The following is a 19,359-nucleotide window of genomic DNA, read 5'->3' as shown; positions in this document are numbered from 1 at the left end:
TGGAAAAAATAACTATGAACTTTATATGGAAAATAAAGAGACCTCAGATAAGCAAAGCGCTGCTTAAAGAGAAGAACAAAGTTGGAGGTCTCTTACTCCTGATCTCAAATTTTACTAAACAGCCACAGTGGTCAATGGAACAGAATTCAGAACACAGAAGTAAATCATAAATCCATCCACATACAGTTAGCTGATATTTGACAAAGGACCAAAATGCATTAAATGGAGAAGAGGTAATCTCATCAACAAATAGTGCTTGAAAAACTGGAAATGCATTTGTAGAAGAATGAAACAAGACCCATATCTCACACCATATGCAAAACCAAATTCAACATGGATTAAAGACCTAAATGTAACCTAAAACCATAAAGATCATCAATGGAAAAAAAGAGGACAAACTTAGGTACTCTAATACAAGCTGTAAGTACACAGTCAAACATTACAAAAAACATACAAAGAATAGAAGGAAAAATAGATGCCTGGGACCTCTTAAAAACTAGACACTTAATGTGCATCAAAAGATTTTGCCAATAGAATAAAAAGGGAGTCCACAGATTGGGAAAAAAAGTTTTAGAACAACATATCAGACAAGGGGCTAATATATAAAATTTGTATAAAACTACACCACCACTACAAAAAAAGGACAAACAGCCCAGTTAAAAAAAAGGGCATGGGATAGGAACAGATAGTTCACCAAAGAAGACATTCAGGCAACCAAAAAAATATGAAGAAATGTTCATAATCATTGGTCATTAGAGAGATGCAAATCAAAACAACAATGAAACATCATCTCACCATCGCATTGGTAGCAAAGTTTTAAATAAAAAACAGAAAACAACAAATGCTGGCAAATGTCTGGAGAAACTGGGACCCTCCTACATTGCTGGTGAGAATGTTAATGGTTCAACCACTCCAGAAAATGGTCTGCTCACCATGGAAAGGTCAGTTATTCGAAATCAAAAGAGCAACATTTACCTAAGGACAGAGTTGAGAAGGGATGAAAAGGAGGGTGGAATGGAAATAGGAACCATAGGAGGAAGTGGAATAAGTGTTGTTGCAGGGAAGGGATTGCAATCACTGAGATTAAACAAGGTCAATCCTGGTGTGGCGCTGGGGGTTAATGCACCAGACAGCAAAGCTGTTTGAACAGCAAGGTCGGTGGTTCAAGCTCACCAGCTGCTCCTTGGAAACACTATACAGGGTCACTATGGGTTGGAACAGACTCGATGGCACATAACAACAACAATGATTTGTTGAATGTAAAACTGATGCTCTTGTCTGTAAACCTTCGTTCAATTCCTAATAAAAATTTTAAAAAAGTATATCATGTGATCTCCAGCATGTTTGTTTTTTATCACTAATGCCATATTTTCATACCACTGATTCTTCCTTTTTGTTTCAAATGTTCATGTTCCAATCACCAGTAATTATCAATGCATCTTGATTGTATGTTTCATCAATTTCAGACTGAAGAAGTTGGTTGTGGTTGTTGTTAGGTGCTATTGAGTTTGTTCTGACTCAGTAATCTTATGCATAACAGAATGAAACACTCTGATCTCACGCCATCCTCACAATTGTTATACTGGAGCCCATGTTGTTGTTACTGTCTCAATCCATCTGTTTGGGGGTCTTCCTATTTTTTGCTGAACCTTCCTTTTACCAAGCATGATATTCTTCTTCAGGAATTGGTCCCTCCTGATACTATGTCCGCACCCCCCATGGCTTCTAAGGAGCATTTGGCTGCCCTTTTTCCAAGACACATTTGTTTGTTCTTGCAACCCAAGGTACTTTAATATTCTCCGCCAACACCATGATTCAAATGCATCTATTCTTATTTGGAAAATTGTAGAATTTTCACATGCATATGAGGCAATGGGAAATATCCATCACTTGGGTCAAGCGCACCTTAGTCCTACAACTGAAACCTTTGTGGTGTAACACTGTAAAGAGGCCTTTTGTCGCAAATTTGCCAAATACAATTCATCCTTTGATTTCTTGACTGTTGCTTCCATGAATGTTGATTGTGGATCCATGCAAAATGAAGTGTTTGAAAATTTCAAGGTTGTCTCTATTTATCACGATGTTATTTATTGGTCCAGTTGTGAGGATTTTTGTTTTTTTACACTGAGGTGCAATCCATACTAAAGGCTGTTGTCTTTGATCTTCATGAGTATTTTAAATCCTCTTCACTTCCAGGAAGCAAGGTTGAAGTCTTCCTTCAGTCCTGATGCCACATTCGTCTTCTTTTAATCCAGCTTCCCTGATTATTTGCTCAGCATACAGATTGAATAAGTATGGAGAAAGGCTATAGCCCTAGTACACACCTTTCCTGATTTTAAAACATTCAGTATCTACTTGTTCTGTTCTAATGATTGCCTCTTAGTCTGTATACAGGGTCTTCATGAACACAATTACTTGTTCACTGAAATATTATCCATAGTTTTTCATGATCCATGCTGTCAAAGCCTTTGCATATTCAATAAAACACAAGTAAACATCTATCTGATATTCTCTGCTTTCAGCCAAAATCCATCCTATGTCAGCAATGATAGCCCGCCTTCTACATCCTCTTTTGAATCTGACTTGAATTTTTGGCAACTGCCTGCCAATGGACTGCTGCAATAGTTTTTAAAATTATCTTAAGTAAAATTTTATTTGCATGTGATATTAATGATGATTTCCACATAATGTAGGGTCACCTTTCTTTGGAGTAGGTACAAATATGGATCTCTTCAAATCAGTCTTCCAAATTTCTTGGCATAGATGAATGAGTGCCTCAATTTGCCAAAAGATTTCAATTTGTATTCTGTCAGTTCCTGGAACCTTGTTTTCTACCAGTGCCTTCAGTGCAGCTTGGACTTTTTTCTTCAGTACCATCGGTTCTTGATCTTATGCTACGTCTTGAAATGCCTGAAAGTCGACTATTTCTTTTGGTACAGTGACTCTGTATATTCCTTACATCTTCTTTTGATGCTTTCTGCATCATTCACTATTTTGCTCATAGAGTTCTTCAATATTGCAAGTTGAGGCTTTCATTTTTATTTCAGTTCTTTCAGCTTGAGAAATGCTGAGCAGGTCCTTCCCTTTTGGTTTTCTAACTCCAGGTCTTTGCACATTTCATCATAATACTTTGCATTGAAGAAGTTGGTAGAATTCTTCAATTTCATCATCATTTATTAGTTGGTTCGTAAATTTGAATAATAGTGATATGAACTGGGGTCTTCCTTGTGAGCATATGGATATTATCCTGTCACAAACAGCAATGTAAAGATAGATCTTGAAATTCTTTTAGATGATGAATGTGACACAATTTCTCTTCATTTTTTCTTTCATGGCACAGTAAACCATATGATTATCTAATTCACAATAGTATCTGTCTGTTTTAGCTCACTAATGCCTAGGATGCAGATCTTTTTGTTCCATTTCTTTTTTAACAAGTTCCAATTTTCCTAGGACATTCTGACTACTAATGAATATTTGCAGAATGTTCTCCACATTTTAAATTGTACACCATCAACAAATGAATGTCCCAAAGGTTTGCTCCATAATGTTATTATGGTTAATTCTGTTTTGAGGTGGTAGTTCTCCCCTTTGTATTGTGAGGACCTTCCAAACTGATATAGTGCCGGCACTGTTTTAGACAATGTTTTGCTGAGGGTTCATCTTCCAGCACTGTATCAGACAATGTTTTGCTGTTGTTCATGAGGTTTTTCAGTGGCTAGCCATTTAGAAGTCTGCCTCCTTTTCTAACTGATCTGACTTAGTCTGGAAGCCCCATTGAAACCTGTCCAGCATGGGTGATCCTTCTGGTAGTTATACTGGTGGTATCACAGCAACATATAAACTAGCACAATAGGGCAAGCTGACAACTGAGTAGTGGAATTTTGAGTTCTTGTTAAATGAAAACAAGATTAGGTTCTTAAGTGTTTTAATACTAAAAAAGAAAATAAAACAATAACCAGTGCTGGGTTCTGTTGATGTGTAGATGGGAGCCTTCTCTTCGCATGACTCCTGATCAGGCCCTTAAGCATGCTTGGATTCATGAGTCACGGAGTTTCAAACCCCAACCTAGGACTCAGACCCTGAGGAAGCTCAGTCTCAGTTTCCCCTCGGAGGAAAAGAAGAACAAGGTTCAGGGGCATCACCTCTTGGCCCAAAAAGGTACAGTTCCTCCAAAAGCCAGTCCCATTCCCAAAGGTCAGGGCCCTAGGCATCGCTGAAAGATTTGCATGTCAATTTCCCCGAACTGGATCTTGGTGGTCCAGTTATTTGGGCTACGCCACTACAGACTTCCATTTCTTTCCTGCCTACAGGATTTTCCTCCTTCAGGATTTTTGCCTCTAGCAGGTTTCTCCTATCTTTTTGCCCATTATCCTTAGGATGTTCAATTTACTCCTATCTTCTAATTCCCAAATAAGCCCTGGTGGTGCAGTGGTTAAGTACTTAACTGCTAACCCAAAGATTGACAGTTTGAATCCACCAACCACTCCATGGGAAAACGATGTGACAGTCTGCTTCTGTAAAGATTATATTCTTGGAAACCTATAGGGCCACTCCCCCTGTCCTATTGGGTTGCTATGAGTAGGAATTGACTCAATGACAATTAAAAAATACATGTATCATTACCACCACCAGGATTTCCAAAACCCGTGACTGCCTAATGGACAATGAAGTTCATATTTACATACAACCTGTTCTTTCTCTCTCTCTCCATGGGCAGATGAAATCACCAAAGAAGAGTCTACAGACAAAAGAAGAGATGGAGCCACTTTGAAGCCAGTTCCAAATGCAGGTGATCAGCAGGGCTCTCTGCAGCATGGTGTTGATGTACAGCTGCCTCATCTAGCAGAAGCTACTAGAAAGTCAGAGGCAGTTGAGACAGAACAGTCCCTGACCTCCACAGGAGATCAAAGCAAGAACTCCTCCCCCAAGAACACAAATATTTTACCACCCATTGTATGATCTTTGCTGAGGGCGCACCCTGTTCTTTTCCATCAGTGATTTGTATTAGAGACAGCATTTATATTGTACAATACTTCAGATTGTTGTTTTTTAAGACATAAAGGTTTGTTTAAAAAAGAAAACAAAGCTATTCAATTGACATGATTCCTCTTATGAGGGATGAAGAAGAATGTCCTGTGCCTTCATTCTTTCTCTCTGCCCCCAAACCAGATAAAACGAGTGGTTTTTATACTCAATGTTATTGCTAGTTTAATAATAATGGTTTTTATACTTAATGTTATAGCATCATTAATGGAGCTATAAATAGATTTTCCTTCTTTCAAGACTGTTACCTTTTGTCAGTCAGGGGTCTTGTCTGAAAATGACAAGTTGAATTCAAATTAGTTTAAGCGACAAAGGGATTTATGTAACTGGAAAGTCAGGAGGGATGGATATTGTTTCAGGCACAGCAGAATCTTAAGAATTCAAGCAATATAAATTTGCTTCTCTTTATGGTTAACTTTGATGATGGCCTTTCCCAGAATGGATACCCACCAACATACTTTCAAAAGATGTAGTCTTCCTTGAAGGCAGCCAGGGTCCCAGAAATGGCTGTCTGGCATAGGCATAGATCATATGCCTATAACTGAACCAGTCACTGAGAGACTGGGATCATCTGATTGGGTCACAAGACATTATAGCGGTGGTGGTGGTGGCTGCAACATGAATGATGCTCTTCTAGGACCACACAGATGCTTTCCAAAGGAAGGGAACTTGATTAATTAGTGACTATGCTCATTTGTCTACCTCCCCAAACCTAACCATTTCCATTTATTCATTTCCCTTCAAATCCTTATTTATCAATTATAATCTTTAATTACACCTACATGATTTATATGATTGCAATCATAGTATACACTTAGACATGATTTATATGATTGCAATCATAGTATACACTTAGACATGAAACTTAAGATCATAACATCATACACAACATGGGAAATACAGTTGTCTTTATAGTTTTCAGTTTAGTAGCGGAATAAATTCCATTATGGGTGATGCTAGGTAACTGGGTTTGGATGAGCTCACCTAGGGCAGATGATACAGAGTGAGACTAGCAGAAGATCAAGAGTAAGTTCTGGGAAAGATAAATATACAAAAGGAGCTAACAAGTTGAGTAGACAACTCCCTCCAAAAAGACCCAGAGAAGTAGGATGAAAAATGGAATGCTATGAGATTCCACAGCAAGGTCAGGCTTAGAATGGAAACTTTCTGCAGTGGGGTGATCTAGATGTTAGGTCAGAACAGGTGACTTATCCAGGGACCTGGCCAAGGTCCTATAGCTAGAAAGGTACAGCACTAGGAAGAACTCAGGTCTTGTGGACTTTTCATACTTTGACACCAACTATTTTCAGCCATGGATACGTTGGAGGTGGGTTCTCATTTTGCACCTCCAAGTCCTTGATATTATGGTGAGAAGGACTTAGGTTTGATATTATAAAGCATTTTTGTGTTTATAAAAGGCTGAATGAATTACAGATGAATTGTGCCACCTTATTTTGAGAGCATACTTCAAAGGAGAGTTGCTGCAAATGGACAGAGATGGGCATAGCAACAGTTTGAATGACCTGGGACTGCACTCAGTCCAGCACTGTTTTACCTCTGCTCTTCATCTGACTGGATTTTTCTTTCCTAAAATTTCCTTGCCTTGTCGTCCCTTTGGACAATGTGGGAAGCTTTAAGGAAATCTAAGGTTCAACTTTTTTTCAAAGGTAAATTTTTAAAAAAACAACACAAAAACAAATAACAAAAAACCAAAACCAAAGACTTTGAGCCAGCCCTTTAATTGTAATTTTTAAAATTTTATTTTGTGTCCTTGCTCGCATGGACATGAAAATCTGCAAAATCCAGTGATTAGCATAAGATGGCATGTGTTTCATGTGAGTGGTATGAAGATAATATGAATGCTCTGAGAATGTGGAGAGGGAAGCTGTGGAGGTGAGAAAGCAGGCAGGGGCCCAGGGCTGGGTTCTAGTGCCGTGAGTGGGCGCCCGTTACAGGTTCACCATCAGCCAGTCCAGCAGCTGCAGCCGTGTCACATTTCCCACCGCCTCGTCTAGCTGTCGCTCCTTCTCATAGCGCAGCACTGACTGCAGGACCTCACCCACGCTGCGTCCTTTGTCCACAGCGGTCGCCGAGAGCTGAAGTAGCTGTGGAGAGGAAAGAGAACAGCAGTGGAGGGACTAGATATATCCTGCCAAGGTTGAGCATAAATAGGCCAGGCAGACTCTGGAGAATGACAGCTGGGGCCTAGGGGGCAGGGGGAACAGGGAGGGGGCCTCAGATGTTGAGAAGACTTCCTTAACTGTCATGTTTGCTGGCCTGTTGGCAATATCACCCTCAATTTAAGGAAAAGATGTCAATGCCCACCTGTCCATACTACGGAAAATGTGAATTCCCATTAAGATCTTAATCTTCCAGTGTTTTTCCCTATAATGCTCTGCTTCTAGAAGGTGTATGGTTAGTCATGTTCATGCTTTCTCAGAATTCTAGAGTGCCAATCTCACTGAACTCATAAAACAGCTTATATCATTGTCTCGGAGTCCTTGTGTGACATTGTAGGATAAGCACTTGACAGTTAACCATGAAGTTGGCAGTTCAAACCCACCAGCTGCTCCTTGGAAACCTTATACAGGGTCACTATGAGTCAGAACCGACTTGACGGCACTTAACAACATCATTGTTTTATGATGAACAAGGGCAAAAGAGAAAATATCCAATGGAAAAAGTAGATGTGGCCTTTCATGCCCCATAGGCCAGAGAAGCCTAGAAGATACCTCAGAAGTCATTTGAACTTCCTTGAAAATGTTGCCTAGAGAGATGAAGAGATTTATCAGTACCACCCTGCTGGTAATTAGCAGAGCTGAAATCCATACCCAGATCTCTGAACCCTATGCTCATTTCTCTTTCTATATACAAAATAATGAAGAATGAATCAAATCAGTCATTCTAATATGAACATAATGCATTACACCATTCTTCCAGGACCTAAGATCAAGCTATCTCAGGTAATCATATTTTATTTTGTGCATTGTACTCCTGAACTTTTATGAGAAAAAGTCAAAGACAAACAAACATGTCAAATATCAGGAGCTTTATCAGAAGGGGACATTTCCATACAAGAAACTGTGTGCATGTGCATGTGTGCATGTGCGTGCACAACTGTGCCTTTCCAAGAGCATGATGAAATTTCTGTGAAGACCAGGTCTGAGGGTCAGTACATATTCAGACCAATGTCTTCTATTTTCCAAATACATTTCTGCCTGTGAAAACCTAGCATCATTAGAGTAGTATCCAAATACTTTAAGATGCTGGCTTATTGACTGATTTTATTGCTAGTTATGTTTTAATGTAACTAAATTATTTGAGAATGGCATTGCCTCTATAATATGGCCAAGTATTCAATGAGAAGTTGTAATGACAGGAATCCGAACACATGTTATGCAAACTGTATGGGAAGAGGAGCACTGGAAGGCAGAGGAAAACCCAGTTACCTTTAGGTCTAGCTCTCTTGGGAATGGTCAAATTAAATCTGAAAATCTTATGGTTAATTATGCCAGTAATGACAAATTGAAGGGGAATGGCATCTTATTTATCTTCAAAAGGAAAATTTCAAGATATATCTTGAAGCATAATGCTGTGATAGGATAATATCCATACGTCTACAAGAACGACCAGTTATTATCACTATTACTCAAATTTACACACCAATCACTAAAGCTGGTGGTGATGAAATTGAAGAATTCTACTCACTTAAGTCTATTAACTTCTTCAGTCTGAAACTGATCAAACATGCAATCAAGATATATTGATAATTACTGGTGATTGGAATACAAAGGCTGGAAACAAAGAGGAAGGATCAGTAGTTGGAAAATATGGCCTCAGTAACAGAAATGTTGCTGGAGATTGCATGATAGAATTTTGTAAGACCAATGACTTATTCATTAAAAATACCTTTTTAAAAAAAATATATAAAAGACAACTAAACACATGGACCTCACTATATGAAATACACAGAAATCAAATTGACTATATCTATGAGACGAGATGGTGGAAAAGTCCCATATCATCTATCAAAACAAGGCCAGGGGCAGACTGTGTAACAGACCATCAGTTGTGCAAATTCAAGTTCAGGCTGAAGCTGAAGAAAATTAAAACAAGTCTAAATATGACCTTGAACATATCCCACCTGAATTTAGAAATAATCTCAAGAACAGACTTGATGCAGTAGATACTAATGTCCAAAGACCAAAAAAATTGTGGGATGATATCAAGAACATCATATAGGAAGAAAGTAAAAGTTCTTTAAGAAGACAAAAAAGAAGGAAAAGTCCAAACTGGATGTCAGAAAAGACTCTGAAGCTTACTCTCCAATGTAGAGATGCTAAAATGGAAGAAATGAGGAGGTAAAAGAGTTGAACAGAAAAATTCAAAGAGCAGCTCGAGGAGAAAAAGTCAAGTATTATAATGAAATGTGCAAAGACCTAGAGTTAGAAAACCAAAGGAAGAACATGTTCAGCATTTTCATTTTTAAAGAAATGAAGAAAAAATTCAAGCCTCAACTTGAAATACTAAGGATTCTGTGGACTCCTGGTGTGGCACTGTTAGTTAATTCACTGGGGTGCAGAGTCTACTTGAGCCAGGAGGCCTGCGGTTCAAGTTTACCAGCTGCTCCTTGGAAACCCTATACAGGGTCACTATGGATTGGTACCTGACTTGACAATACTTAACAACAACAACAATGGGTATAATATTGAATGATACAGAAAGCATCCAAACAAGATGGAAGGAAAAGTCACAGTACCAAAAAGGAATGGTTGATGTTCAACCATTTCAAGAGGTAGCATATGATCAAGAGTCAGTGTTATTGAAGGAAGAGGTCCAAGGCTGACAATGTGGATCAAGACAAGCTATGGATAACATTACAAAGTATGGGTATTCCAGGACACTTAATTGTGCTCATGAGGAACCTGTACAAGAACCAAGAGGCATTTGAACAAGGGGATACTGAATGGGTTAAAAATCAGGAAGATGCATGCCAGGATTTTATTCTTTCATCATATTTATTCAATCTGTATGCTGAGCAAATAATCTGAGACACAGGATTATATGAAGAAAGTGGCATTAGGATTGGAAGAAGACTCATTAACAACCTGTGATATGCAGATGATACAACCTTGCTTGCTGAAAGCTAAGAGACTTAAAATACTTACTGATGAAAATCAAAGACCACAGCTTTCAATATAGGTTGCACCTCAATGTAAAGAAAACAAAAACCCTCATCACTAGACCAATAAATAAAGATATCACTTTGAGGACTAAGTATATGAGACTACTGAAAATACCAAGGATTGGGTCAGGCGCACCTTAGTCTTCAAACTGATATCTTTACTCTTGAACACTTTAAAGACATCTTGTGCAGCAGTTTTGCCTAATGCAATAGGTTGTTTAATTTTTTGACTGCTGCTTCCATGAGTGTTGATAGTGGGTACAAGTAAAATGAAGTCTTTGACAACTTCAGTATTTTCTCCATTTATCGTGATGTTATTTATATGCATGAGGAGTCCTGGTGTGGTGCTGTGGGTTAATGCGCCAGACTGCAAAGCCATTTGAACTTCAAGGTCGGTGGTTCAAGCTCATCAGCTGCTCCTTGGAAACCCTAGACCGGGTCGCTATGGGTCTGAACGGACTCGATGGCACTTAACAACAACAACAACATATGCATGTGAAAGTTGGACAGTGAATAAGAATAGTGAATAAGAAAGTTGGACAGTGAATAAGAGTTACAGTGTTGGAGAAGAATATTAAAAGTACCATGAGTGGCCAGAAAAATAAATTTGTGTTAGAATTAGTGCAACCAGAATGCTCTTTAGACATCAGGATGGCCAGACTTAGTCTCTCATACTTTGGACATACCATCAGGAGGGACCAGTCCCTGAAGAGGGACATCATGCTTGGTAAAGTGGAGAATCAGTAAAAAAGAGGAAGGCCTACAACAAGATAGATTGACACAGTGGTAGCAGGAATGGGCTCAAACATAACAATGGTTGTGAGGATGGCTCAGGGCCAGGCAGAGTTTTGCTCTGTTGTGCACAGTGTCGCTATGAGTCAGAACCGTCTCAACAGCACCTAACAATAACAACAAGAACAACAACATAAGTGCGTGAAGCAGTTTTTAGCACCATCTGGCTACATCATCATCTCTTCTAGTTTATTCTATCCTTCATAGAAGTCTCTGGTACACCTCCATTATGCACTTATATCCACCTAGCCAAGAAGCACACAAATGCCATGTCCTGGGATGGCCTTGTATGATAACTACCATGCATGTAGAATCTTATTATCAGAGGACTTTTACACATTATCCTTACAATGTGTAGAGATGATGGAAGTCTATGGAATCTGTTTTATGGGTGTGACATAGATGAATGGTACAACATAAACTGGAGTAGAGATGAGTTCAGAGGGGGTCATAGAACACATTGCTACATAAATCTTATCTGATGTTTGGAGGAAGTGGTCATAAACTGAACTTCAAGTGATATGACTGGGAAGCTAGCCTTCTTCTAGTCCTATATCAGCTGCTGCTTTGCCCTTTCCTCTGTAGTTTTACAGCTAGTTTAAATCTCCAAGAATGATGCAGTCAACATTTCCGCTTCTTTGTTCAAACAAGGTCTTTGATTCATGCTACTGGATAAATTTGAAGGCATGTTTTATTCATCTTTATTTACCTCAAAAAAATTTTTTTTTTAACAAGACAGGATACAAATAAATGAGTCAAAAAAAAAGTTGATATTTGAGACTTTTACCTATACTCAGGATACACTGGTTGATCTCTTTTCCATGATGGGGGCCTCAATAAAACAATACTAAAAAAGATATTGTATGCCCTTGCACACACTGATTTATGAAAGCTAGGAAGTGGATGGAAAAGGGATAATTTATCTGAGAAGTATGCTACAATGTAAGTGTCCACAGAGGGATAATGACAAGAAGGAAGCTGACTCACACATTACAGAGTGTTGGAAAGGCCGGGGTTTTAGAAGAAACTGGTCCTAGACAAGATGGATACAGTACTAGGCTGAAAATGTGGGGGATGGAAAGCAGGGGTTGCTTAAAAGTCTGTATATAAAGGATTCAAATTCTGTGTCTCCTAATGCTGCATAGCCCGATGGTGCCCACCAAACTCCTCCCCTAATCCAGATGAATGCACTTTATTCTCTCTAGAAATGGAAACAGCATCTAGACTTGTGATCTAGGCACTGCAGGTAGGAGAGACAAAGAAAGAAGAGGGTTCTATTGAAAAGTGTGCATACTGAACAGGGGAACTCTCTAGCTCCCTGATTTACTCTGCTCTTAGAACAATGGAATGGATCCCTGGTGTGGCGCTGTAGATAAGCACTTGACCATAAGGTCCATTTGAACCACAAGGTCAATGGTTCAAACTCATAAACTGCTCCTCGGAAACCATACATAGGGTTGCTATGAGCCAGACTGTCAATTGCTCATATGAAAGTTCAGGCTGAAACTGAAAAAAATTAAAACAAGTCCATGAGAACTAAAATACGACCCTGAACATATGCCACCTGAATTGAGAGATCATATGCAGAATGGATTTGATGTTAAAGACCTAACATCAGAGGAGTTGAAGGATGACATCATATGAAGGAAGAAAGGAAAAGGTCATTAAGAAGACAAGAAAGAAGGAAAAGACCAGAGTGGATGTCAGAAGAGACTCTGAAACTAGTGCTCCCACATAGAGATGCTAAAGCAAATAGAAAAATTGAGGAGGTAAAGAGCTAAATAGAAAATTTTTAAAGAGCAGCTCAAGAAGACAAATTCAAGAATATAACAAAATGTGCAAAGACCTAGAGTTAGAAAACCAAAAAGGAAGAACATGCTCAGCATTTCTCAAGCTGAGGGAACTAAAGAAAAATTTAAGCCTTGACTTGAAATATTGAAGAATTCTTTGAGCAAAGTATTAAATGATGCAGAAAGCATCAAAAAAAGATGGAAGGAATTCACAGTTACTGTACTAAAAATAAATGGTCGATGTTCAATCATTTCAAGAGGTATCATGTGATCAAGAACCAATGATACTGAAAGAAGTCCAAGGTTCAGGGGGGCATTGGCAACTGGGAATTGATGGAATACAAATTGAAATCTTTCATCAAACAGATGAAGCACTGGAAGGTACTGCTATCCCAAGAAATTTAGAAGACAACTATCAGGCAAACTGGGAAGAGATCTATATTTGTGTCAATTCCAAAGAGAGGTGACCCAACAGAATGTGAAATCATTGGACAATATCATTAATACCTCATAGAAACAAAATCTTGCTAAAATGGCTGCAAAAGTACACTGACAGAGCCCAGGAGACATCAAGGCAAGTGGTCAGGTCCCCTCAGGGCAAACCCCCTTCCAAGACTAAGACTCAAGGGATGCGGCATGCGGTCTGACTGGTGACCATGTGGGTCACCGATAAGGGGAAGTGAGGGAAAAACAGCAATGAAGTTGTGAGCTAAATCCTACCATGTTCAATAGACTCCTGTGAACCCGGGTTGAGACCTGGTTGGCCAGCAGTATGGCAAGACCTGGGGACTCCTGGGCCCAGAGTCAGTGGCATAGCCACAGAGGACTAGAGTGGAGAGTGAAACATCCAGCTGATAAGAAGAGAGGGCATATGCCCAAGAACCCCCACACTTGCAGATAATACCCACTTGAGCTGACTTCAATGGTTGGATGATAAGAACTCAACTAGAAGAAGAAAGAAGAGGAAAAAAAGAGTAATCTGATATAATTTGATGAACTTGACCTACACCTATAGATGCAGTAGCTCAAAAGAAGGAACAAATCTTTACAAGGATCATTCCCACCACCTCGGTGCACACAGTAGACAGGGATGGGCAACTTGGACGTTGGCTAGCCAAAATGGGTGGGGGGGCTACAAAGGCAAGAAATGACTGGCTTACAAGCTTTCAAGAGGAAGCCTAGATCCAGAGGGCGCGGAGGAGGGTAGAATCTCCATTGAGTGGTATCCAACCTGTCTGGCTGGGGCTGATGAAAGGAGATGGGGATAAGACTCTTGTGGTGCAATAGTGAATAACTGTTATCAGGACTGACTGTGAGGGTAGAAATGTAAAGGTAGACGTTTTATAGCAAAAGGAGGGGAGTGGTTGACTTTGTAGTCCAGGAGCAGAGGTCCCTGGGACCATGAAGGGAGAAGAGCAGAGTGCAGGAACCTACCCAGAGAAACAGTGAAGCCAGAGATGGAGGCAGAGACGATGACATGGAGAGATAGAGCGGCTGGGGACTCTAGATCCAGAGAGGGAGAGGGGCTGTGTGCTGACAACCAAGGGGCAGGCTTACAGGGTGTACCCTTTGGTTGGTTGATGATGCATGGAGGGGACTGTAATCATGGCAATGAAACAATATACGATAGGATGAATGTAAAGCTAACATTCTCCCATGTAAACTATCACATAATTCACAATAAAATATTTTTTTAAAAAAAGTACATTGACAGAGAACAGCTAGAGGTTCAAGCTGTATTCAAATGAGGATGTGCAATGAGGGATGTCATTGCTGATGTCAGATGGATCTCAACTGAAAGTAGAGAATACCAGAAAGATGTTTACTTGTGCTTTACTGACTATGCACAGACTTTTGACTGTGTGTATCATGACAAGCTATTGACAACATTGCGGAGAATGTGTATTCCGGAACACTTGATTGTACTCATGTGGAACCTGTACATAGAACAAGAAGCATATTTGAACAGAACAAAGGAATACTAGTTGATTTAAAATTAGGAAAGATGTGCACTAAGGTTGTATTCTATCATCATACTTATTCAATCTGTATGCTGAGCACATAATCCGAGAAGCTGATTATATGAAGAAAAACATGGCATCAAGATTGGAGGAAGACTCATTAACAACCTGCGATATGCTGATGATACAATCTTGCTTGCTAAAAGTGAAGAGGATTTAAAATACTTACTGATGAAGATCAAAGACCACAGCCTTTGGTCTTTAGTATGGGTGGCATCTCAATGTAAAGAAAACAAAAATCCTCACCACTGGACCAATAAACAACATCCATATAAATGAAGAAATGATTGAAGTTGTCAGACTTCATTTTGCTCAGATCAACCATCAACACTCATGGGTGCAGCAGCCAAGAAATTAAATGACGTATTGCATTAGGCAAATCTGCTGCACAAGACCTCTTTAAAGTGTTGAAGAGCAGAGATGTCAGCTTGAGGACAAAGGTGCACCTGACCCAAGCCATGGTATTTTCAATAACCTCATATGCATGTGAAAGTTGGACAGTGAATAAAGAAGGCCATAGAAGAATTGATGCATTCGAGTTACGGTGTTGGAGGAGAATATTACAAATACCACGGACTGCCAAAAGAACCAATCAATCTGTGTTGGAAAAAGTACAGCTAGAAGGCTCCTTGGAAGATAATACTTTGGACATATTATCAGGAGAAGAATATTATGTCTGGTAAAGTGATTGTTGTTGTTGTTAAGTGCCATTGAGTCGATTCCGACCCATAGTGACCCTGAATAGGGTTTCCAAGGAGCAACAGGTGAGCTTGAACCACCAACCTTGCAGTTCAAATGACTTTGCAGTCTGATGCATTAGCCCACAGCGCCACACCAGGACTCCTGTGGTAGGCTGAAGAAAAAGAGGAAGACCCTCAACTAGATGGACTGGCACAGTGACAGTCATAGTATGCTGAAATGTAGCAATGATTGTGAGGTTGGTAGAGGACCAGGCAGTGTTTTGTTCCGTTGTGCATAGTGTCACTATGAGTTGGTAACGACTCTATTGCACCTAGCAATAGTAACAACAACAATAACATCATGGACAAGATAGCTACATTTTAACAGCTAAACCACTGAAAATCCTGGTTTCGCCAAAGTGACCCAAAACCTTCACTATTAAACATCCCCGCACTGGAGAGCAAGTTTTAGAGTCTCTTTTGATACATTTTTGTGTATTCTTTCTTTCTTGTCTTTTTAATAACCTTTTGCTGTGTTCCTGTACTATGTTGTTGATGTTATCCCACAAATCTCTGGTCTTCGGTCATTAGTATCTAATATATCAATGTTATTGATATGGTTTCTAAATTCAGATGAGATATATTCAAGGTCATATTTTGATTTGTGTGGATTGTTTTCATTTTCTTAATCTTCAGCCTGAACTTCCATATGAACAATTGATGGTCTGCTCCACAGTCTGCCCTGGCCTTGTTTGGGCTGATGATATGGAGCTTTTCCACAGTCTCTTCCAAAGGTGTAGTCAGTTTGATTCCTATGTATTCCCTCTGATGAGGTCCAAGTTTATAGTCACCTTTTATGTTGTTGAAAAAAGCTATCTGCAAGAAGTCAGTCACTGGACTTTCATGGGATCTCTAGCATCATTTCTACAACCAAAGCAATATTTTCTAAATAATCTTTTTTTTTGTTTTGCTTTCAACGTTCACATTCTTCTTTAAGTTTTCAATTTCACATTCCAATCGCCAGTAATTGTCAATGCGTGTTTGTTGCATGTTTGATCCATTTCAGATTAAAGACTGGTAGAATTTGTTAATTTTATGATAACCAGCTTTACTGGGTGGTGCATAAGTTGGAATAACAGTGTTATTAACTGGGTTTCCTGGTAAGTATAAGAATCCTACCCTGTCACAAACAGCATTGTGCTGCAAGATATATTTTTAAATGTTGTTTTTGATGATGAATAGGATCCATTCCTCTTGCATTTGACATTCCTGGTGTAGTAAACTGATTGTCTGACTCAAAATGGCTGATATCTTTCATTTTCAACTCACTAATACCTAGGATGATATAAATTTTTATGTGTTATATTTAATTTTTGACACCTTCCAATTTTCCTACATTCATACCTTGTACACACCACATTCGATCACTAATGGATGTTTGCAACTGTTTCTTGCCATTTTGGGTTGTGTCCCATGAGCAAATGAAGACTATCAAAGCTTTGCTATATTCACATCATTATGATCAACTCTACTTTGAGGAGGCAGGTCTTCCCCAGTCATATTTTGAGTGCCTTCCAACATGAGTTCATCTTTTGGCACTATATTTGACAATGTTCTGCTGCCATTTATAAGGTTTTCAGTGGTTAACCAATCAGAAATGGTCTACCTCTCCTAGTCTGTCTTAGTCTGGAAACTTCACTGCAACTAGTCCACTATAGGTGACCCTGCTGGTATTTAAAATACAGATGGCATCACAGCAACAGCGAAGTTACCACAGTGTGACAAAATGACAGAAGAGTGGTGGTGTCTAGGAATAGAGCAACTGAAAGGAACTAGATAAAAGTCATACTTGAGGATTCTCTGATGACAAAGGCAGCTTATTGGCCTCAAGCACTATACAGAGTATCCTACCAGTCAGTAAACTCCACTCTCCATATAATTTTTCCAAAGAATTTTTTGTACCTCACCCTTAAATATGAACAATAACTAAGAATCACCATCACCACACATACAAATGCAAAAGAAAGTATGAAGCTCAAAAAACACCAAACCAACAAGGAAAGGCAATGCATTTCACAGAAGAGATTATCAAAATAAAACAGGGCTTTCAGTATGATGGGAGAACATGAAAGAGGTATTAAAAATTGAAATTATGATAATCAAAAGTAAAATCAATCATTCAGCAGATGGGTTGGAAGAAAATGACAACTTATTTTTCTTAAAACAAAAACATAAAGAGATGAAAATTAGGGGAAAAATGACTAAAATAAAAAAGAAGTTCAACCCAAGACTAAATACATACATTTCAGAAAGAGAAGAAAAACATTAAAGGAGGTATTATCAAATAAATAATATAAAGAAATTGTAGGCTAAGAACTGGACTGCAAACAACAAGGTCAGCAGTTCAAGTCCACCAACTGTTCTATGGGAGAAAGATGAGCTTTTCTGCTCCCACAAAAGATTTAAAGCCACACAAACACTAAACAGGGTCACTATAACTTGGAAATGACACCATGACACTTAATAACAACAACAAAATAAAGAAAATGTGGCACAAGACTGAAGACCACAAATTTTTTAGATTAAATAGAAACAATCTTCACAGAGCAAATGAAAAAAAAAAAAAAAATCCACACACAAAAGCACCTAATGATGAAGTTTCAGAACTACAGGGATAAAGAAGAGGTTATAAATGTTTTGGGACAGTGATAGTAGCCAGTTCACATACAAAGGATTGACTGGGAATCAGAATGATATTGGAGTTTTCACCAGCAACCTGGAAGTTAGAAGACTGTAGGACTTTGCCATTAATATTTCATCAGAAGATTAAGTTGTTCTTGAATACTGTGGAGTCCTGGTATGACACTGTAGGATAAGCACTGGACTGCTAACCAAAAGGTCAGTGGTTCAACCCCATCAGCTACTCATTGGAAACCCTATACAGGGTTGCTTTGAGTTGGAACCAACACAACAGCACTTAACAACAGAATATTATACACAGCCAAGCAGTCCTATCAGGTAGGGATTTGAAGAACCCAAAACTGTGCTTAATACCTGCTTTCATAGGAAGTTACTGAAGAATATGCTCTATCAAATGAGAGGACAAACCAAGAAAGACAAATGCGATTCAGAAAATCAGAAGAACACAAAAGAGCAAAGGAAATTCTCAGCATGCAGGCAAAGGGAAGTACTAGTATGTATCAGTTTAGCAGATGGTCCACAAACTGGAATGTCAGATCACACTAGAATACTGAATACTGAAACATGATGAAGAGCACCAGAATATTGCCAGCTACAGTGCCAGACATGAGTCCCTCAAGTTGGAAGGCACTCAAAATACAACTGGGGAGCTCACGCAGGAGACATAAAGGCAAGTGTCCCCTCAGAGCAAACACCTTTCCAAGACTAATACTCAATGGGAATACATGCTCTGATTGGTGACCATGTTCCTCACTGACAAGGGGAAGTGAGGGAAAAACAGCAATGAAGCATTGAGCTAAGCCCTACAATGTTCAATAGACTCCTATGAAGCTGGGTGGAGACCTGGTTGGCCAGCAGTGTGGCAAGACCTGGGGACTCTTTGGTCTAGAATCAGTGACACAGCCACAGAGGACTAGATTGGAGGGTGAAGCGTCCAGTTGATACGAAGAGAGAGCATATGCACAAGAACACCCACACTTGCAGATAATACCTACTTAATCTGACTTCAATGACCTGACTTCAATGATCAGAACTCAACTAGAAGAAAAAAGAAGAGGAAAAAAAAGAGTAATCTGATACAATTTGATGAACTTCACCTACACCTATGGATGCAGTAGCTCAAAAGAGGGAACAAATCTTTACAG

The 19,359-nt window shown here is 39.2% G+C and overlaps 2 protein-coding genes across 2 annotated transcripts in view; one reads left to right on the top strand and one right to left on the bottom strand.

Moving 5' to 3' along the window:
* Positions 1-4,962, top strand: part of DYRK4 (dual-specificity tyrosine-(Y)-phosphorylation regulated kinase 4) — a 73,304-nt gene extending 68,342 nt beyond the window's left edge. Inside the window, exons 14-15 of the mRNA XM_006862767.1 lie at positions 3,986-4,161; positions 4,721-4,962. Coding sequence (XP_006862829.1) covers positions 3,986-4,161; positions 4,721-4,962 — 418 coding nt within the window. The remainder of the gene's footprint in view (positions 1-3,985; positions 4,162-4,720) is intronic.
* A 2,033-nt stretch (positions 4,963-6,995) lies between these two features.
* Positions 6,996-19,359, bottom strand: part of AKAP3 (A kinase (PRKA) anchor protein 3) — a 35,559-nt gene continuing 23,195 nt past the window's right edge. The window contains exon 3 of the mRNA XM_006862674.1: positions 6,996-7,151. Coding sequence (XP_006862736.1) covers positions 6,996-7,151 — 156 coding nt within the window. The remainder of the gene's footprint in view (positions 7,152-19,359) is intronic.

The sequence above is a fragment of the Chrysochloris asiatica genome, unplaced genomic scaffold, assembly GCF_000296735.1.
Source record: "Chrysochloris asiatica unplaced genomic scaffold, ChrAsi1.0 scaffold00050, whole genome shotgun sequence".
In the NCBI taxonomy this organism is placed as follows: domain Eukaryota; kingdom Metazoa; phylum Chordata; class Mammalia; order Afrosoricida; family Chrysochloridae; genus Chrysochloris; species Chrysochloris asiatica.
The sequence above is the reverse complement of the archived record's forward strand: the minus strand, read 5'-3'. Positions and strand labels throughout refer to the sequence as shown.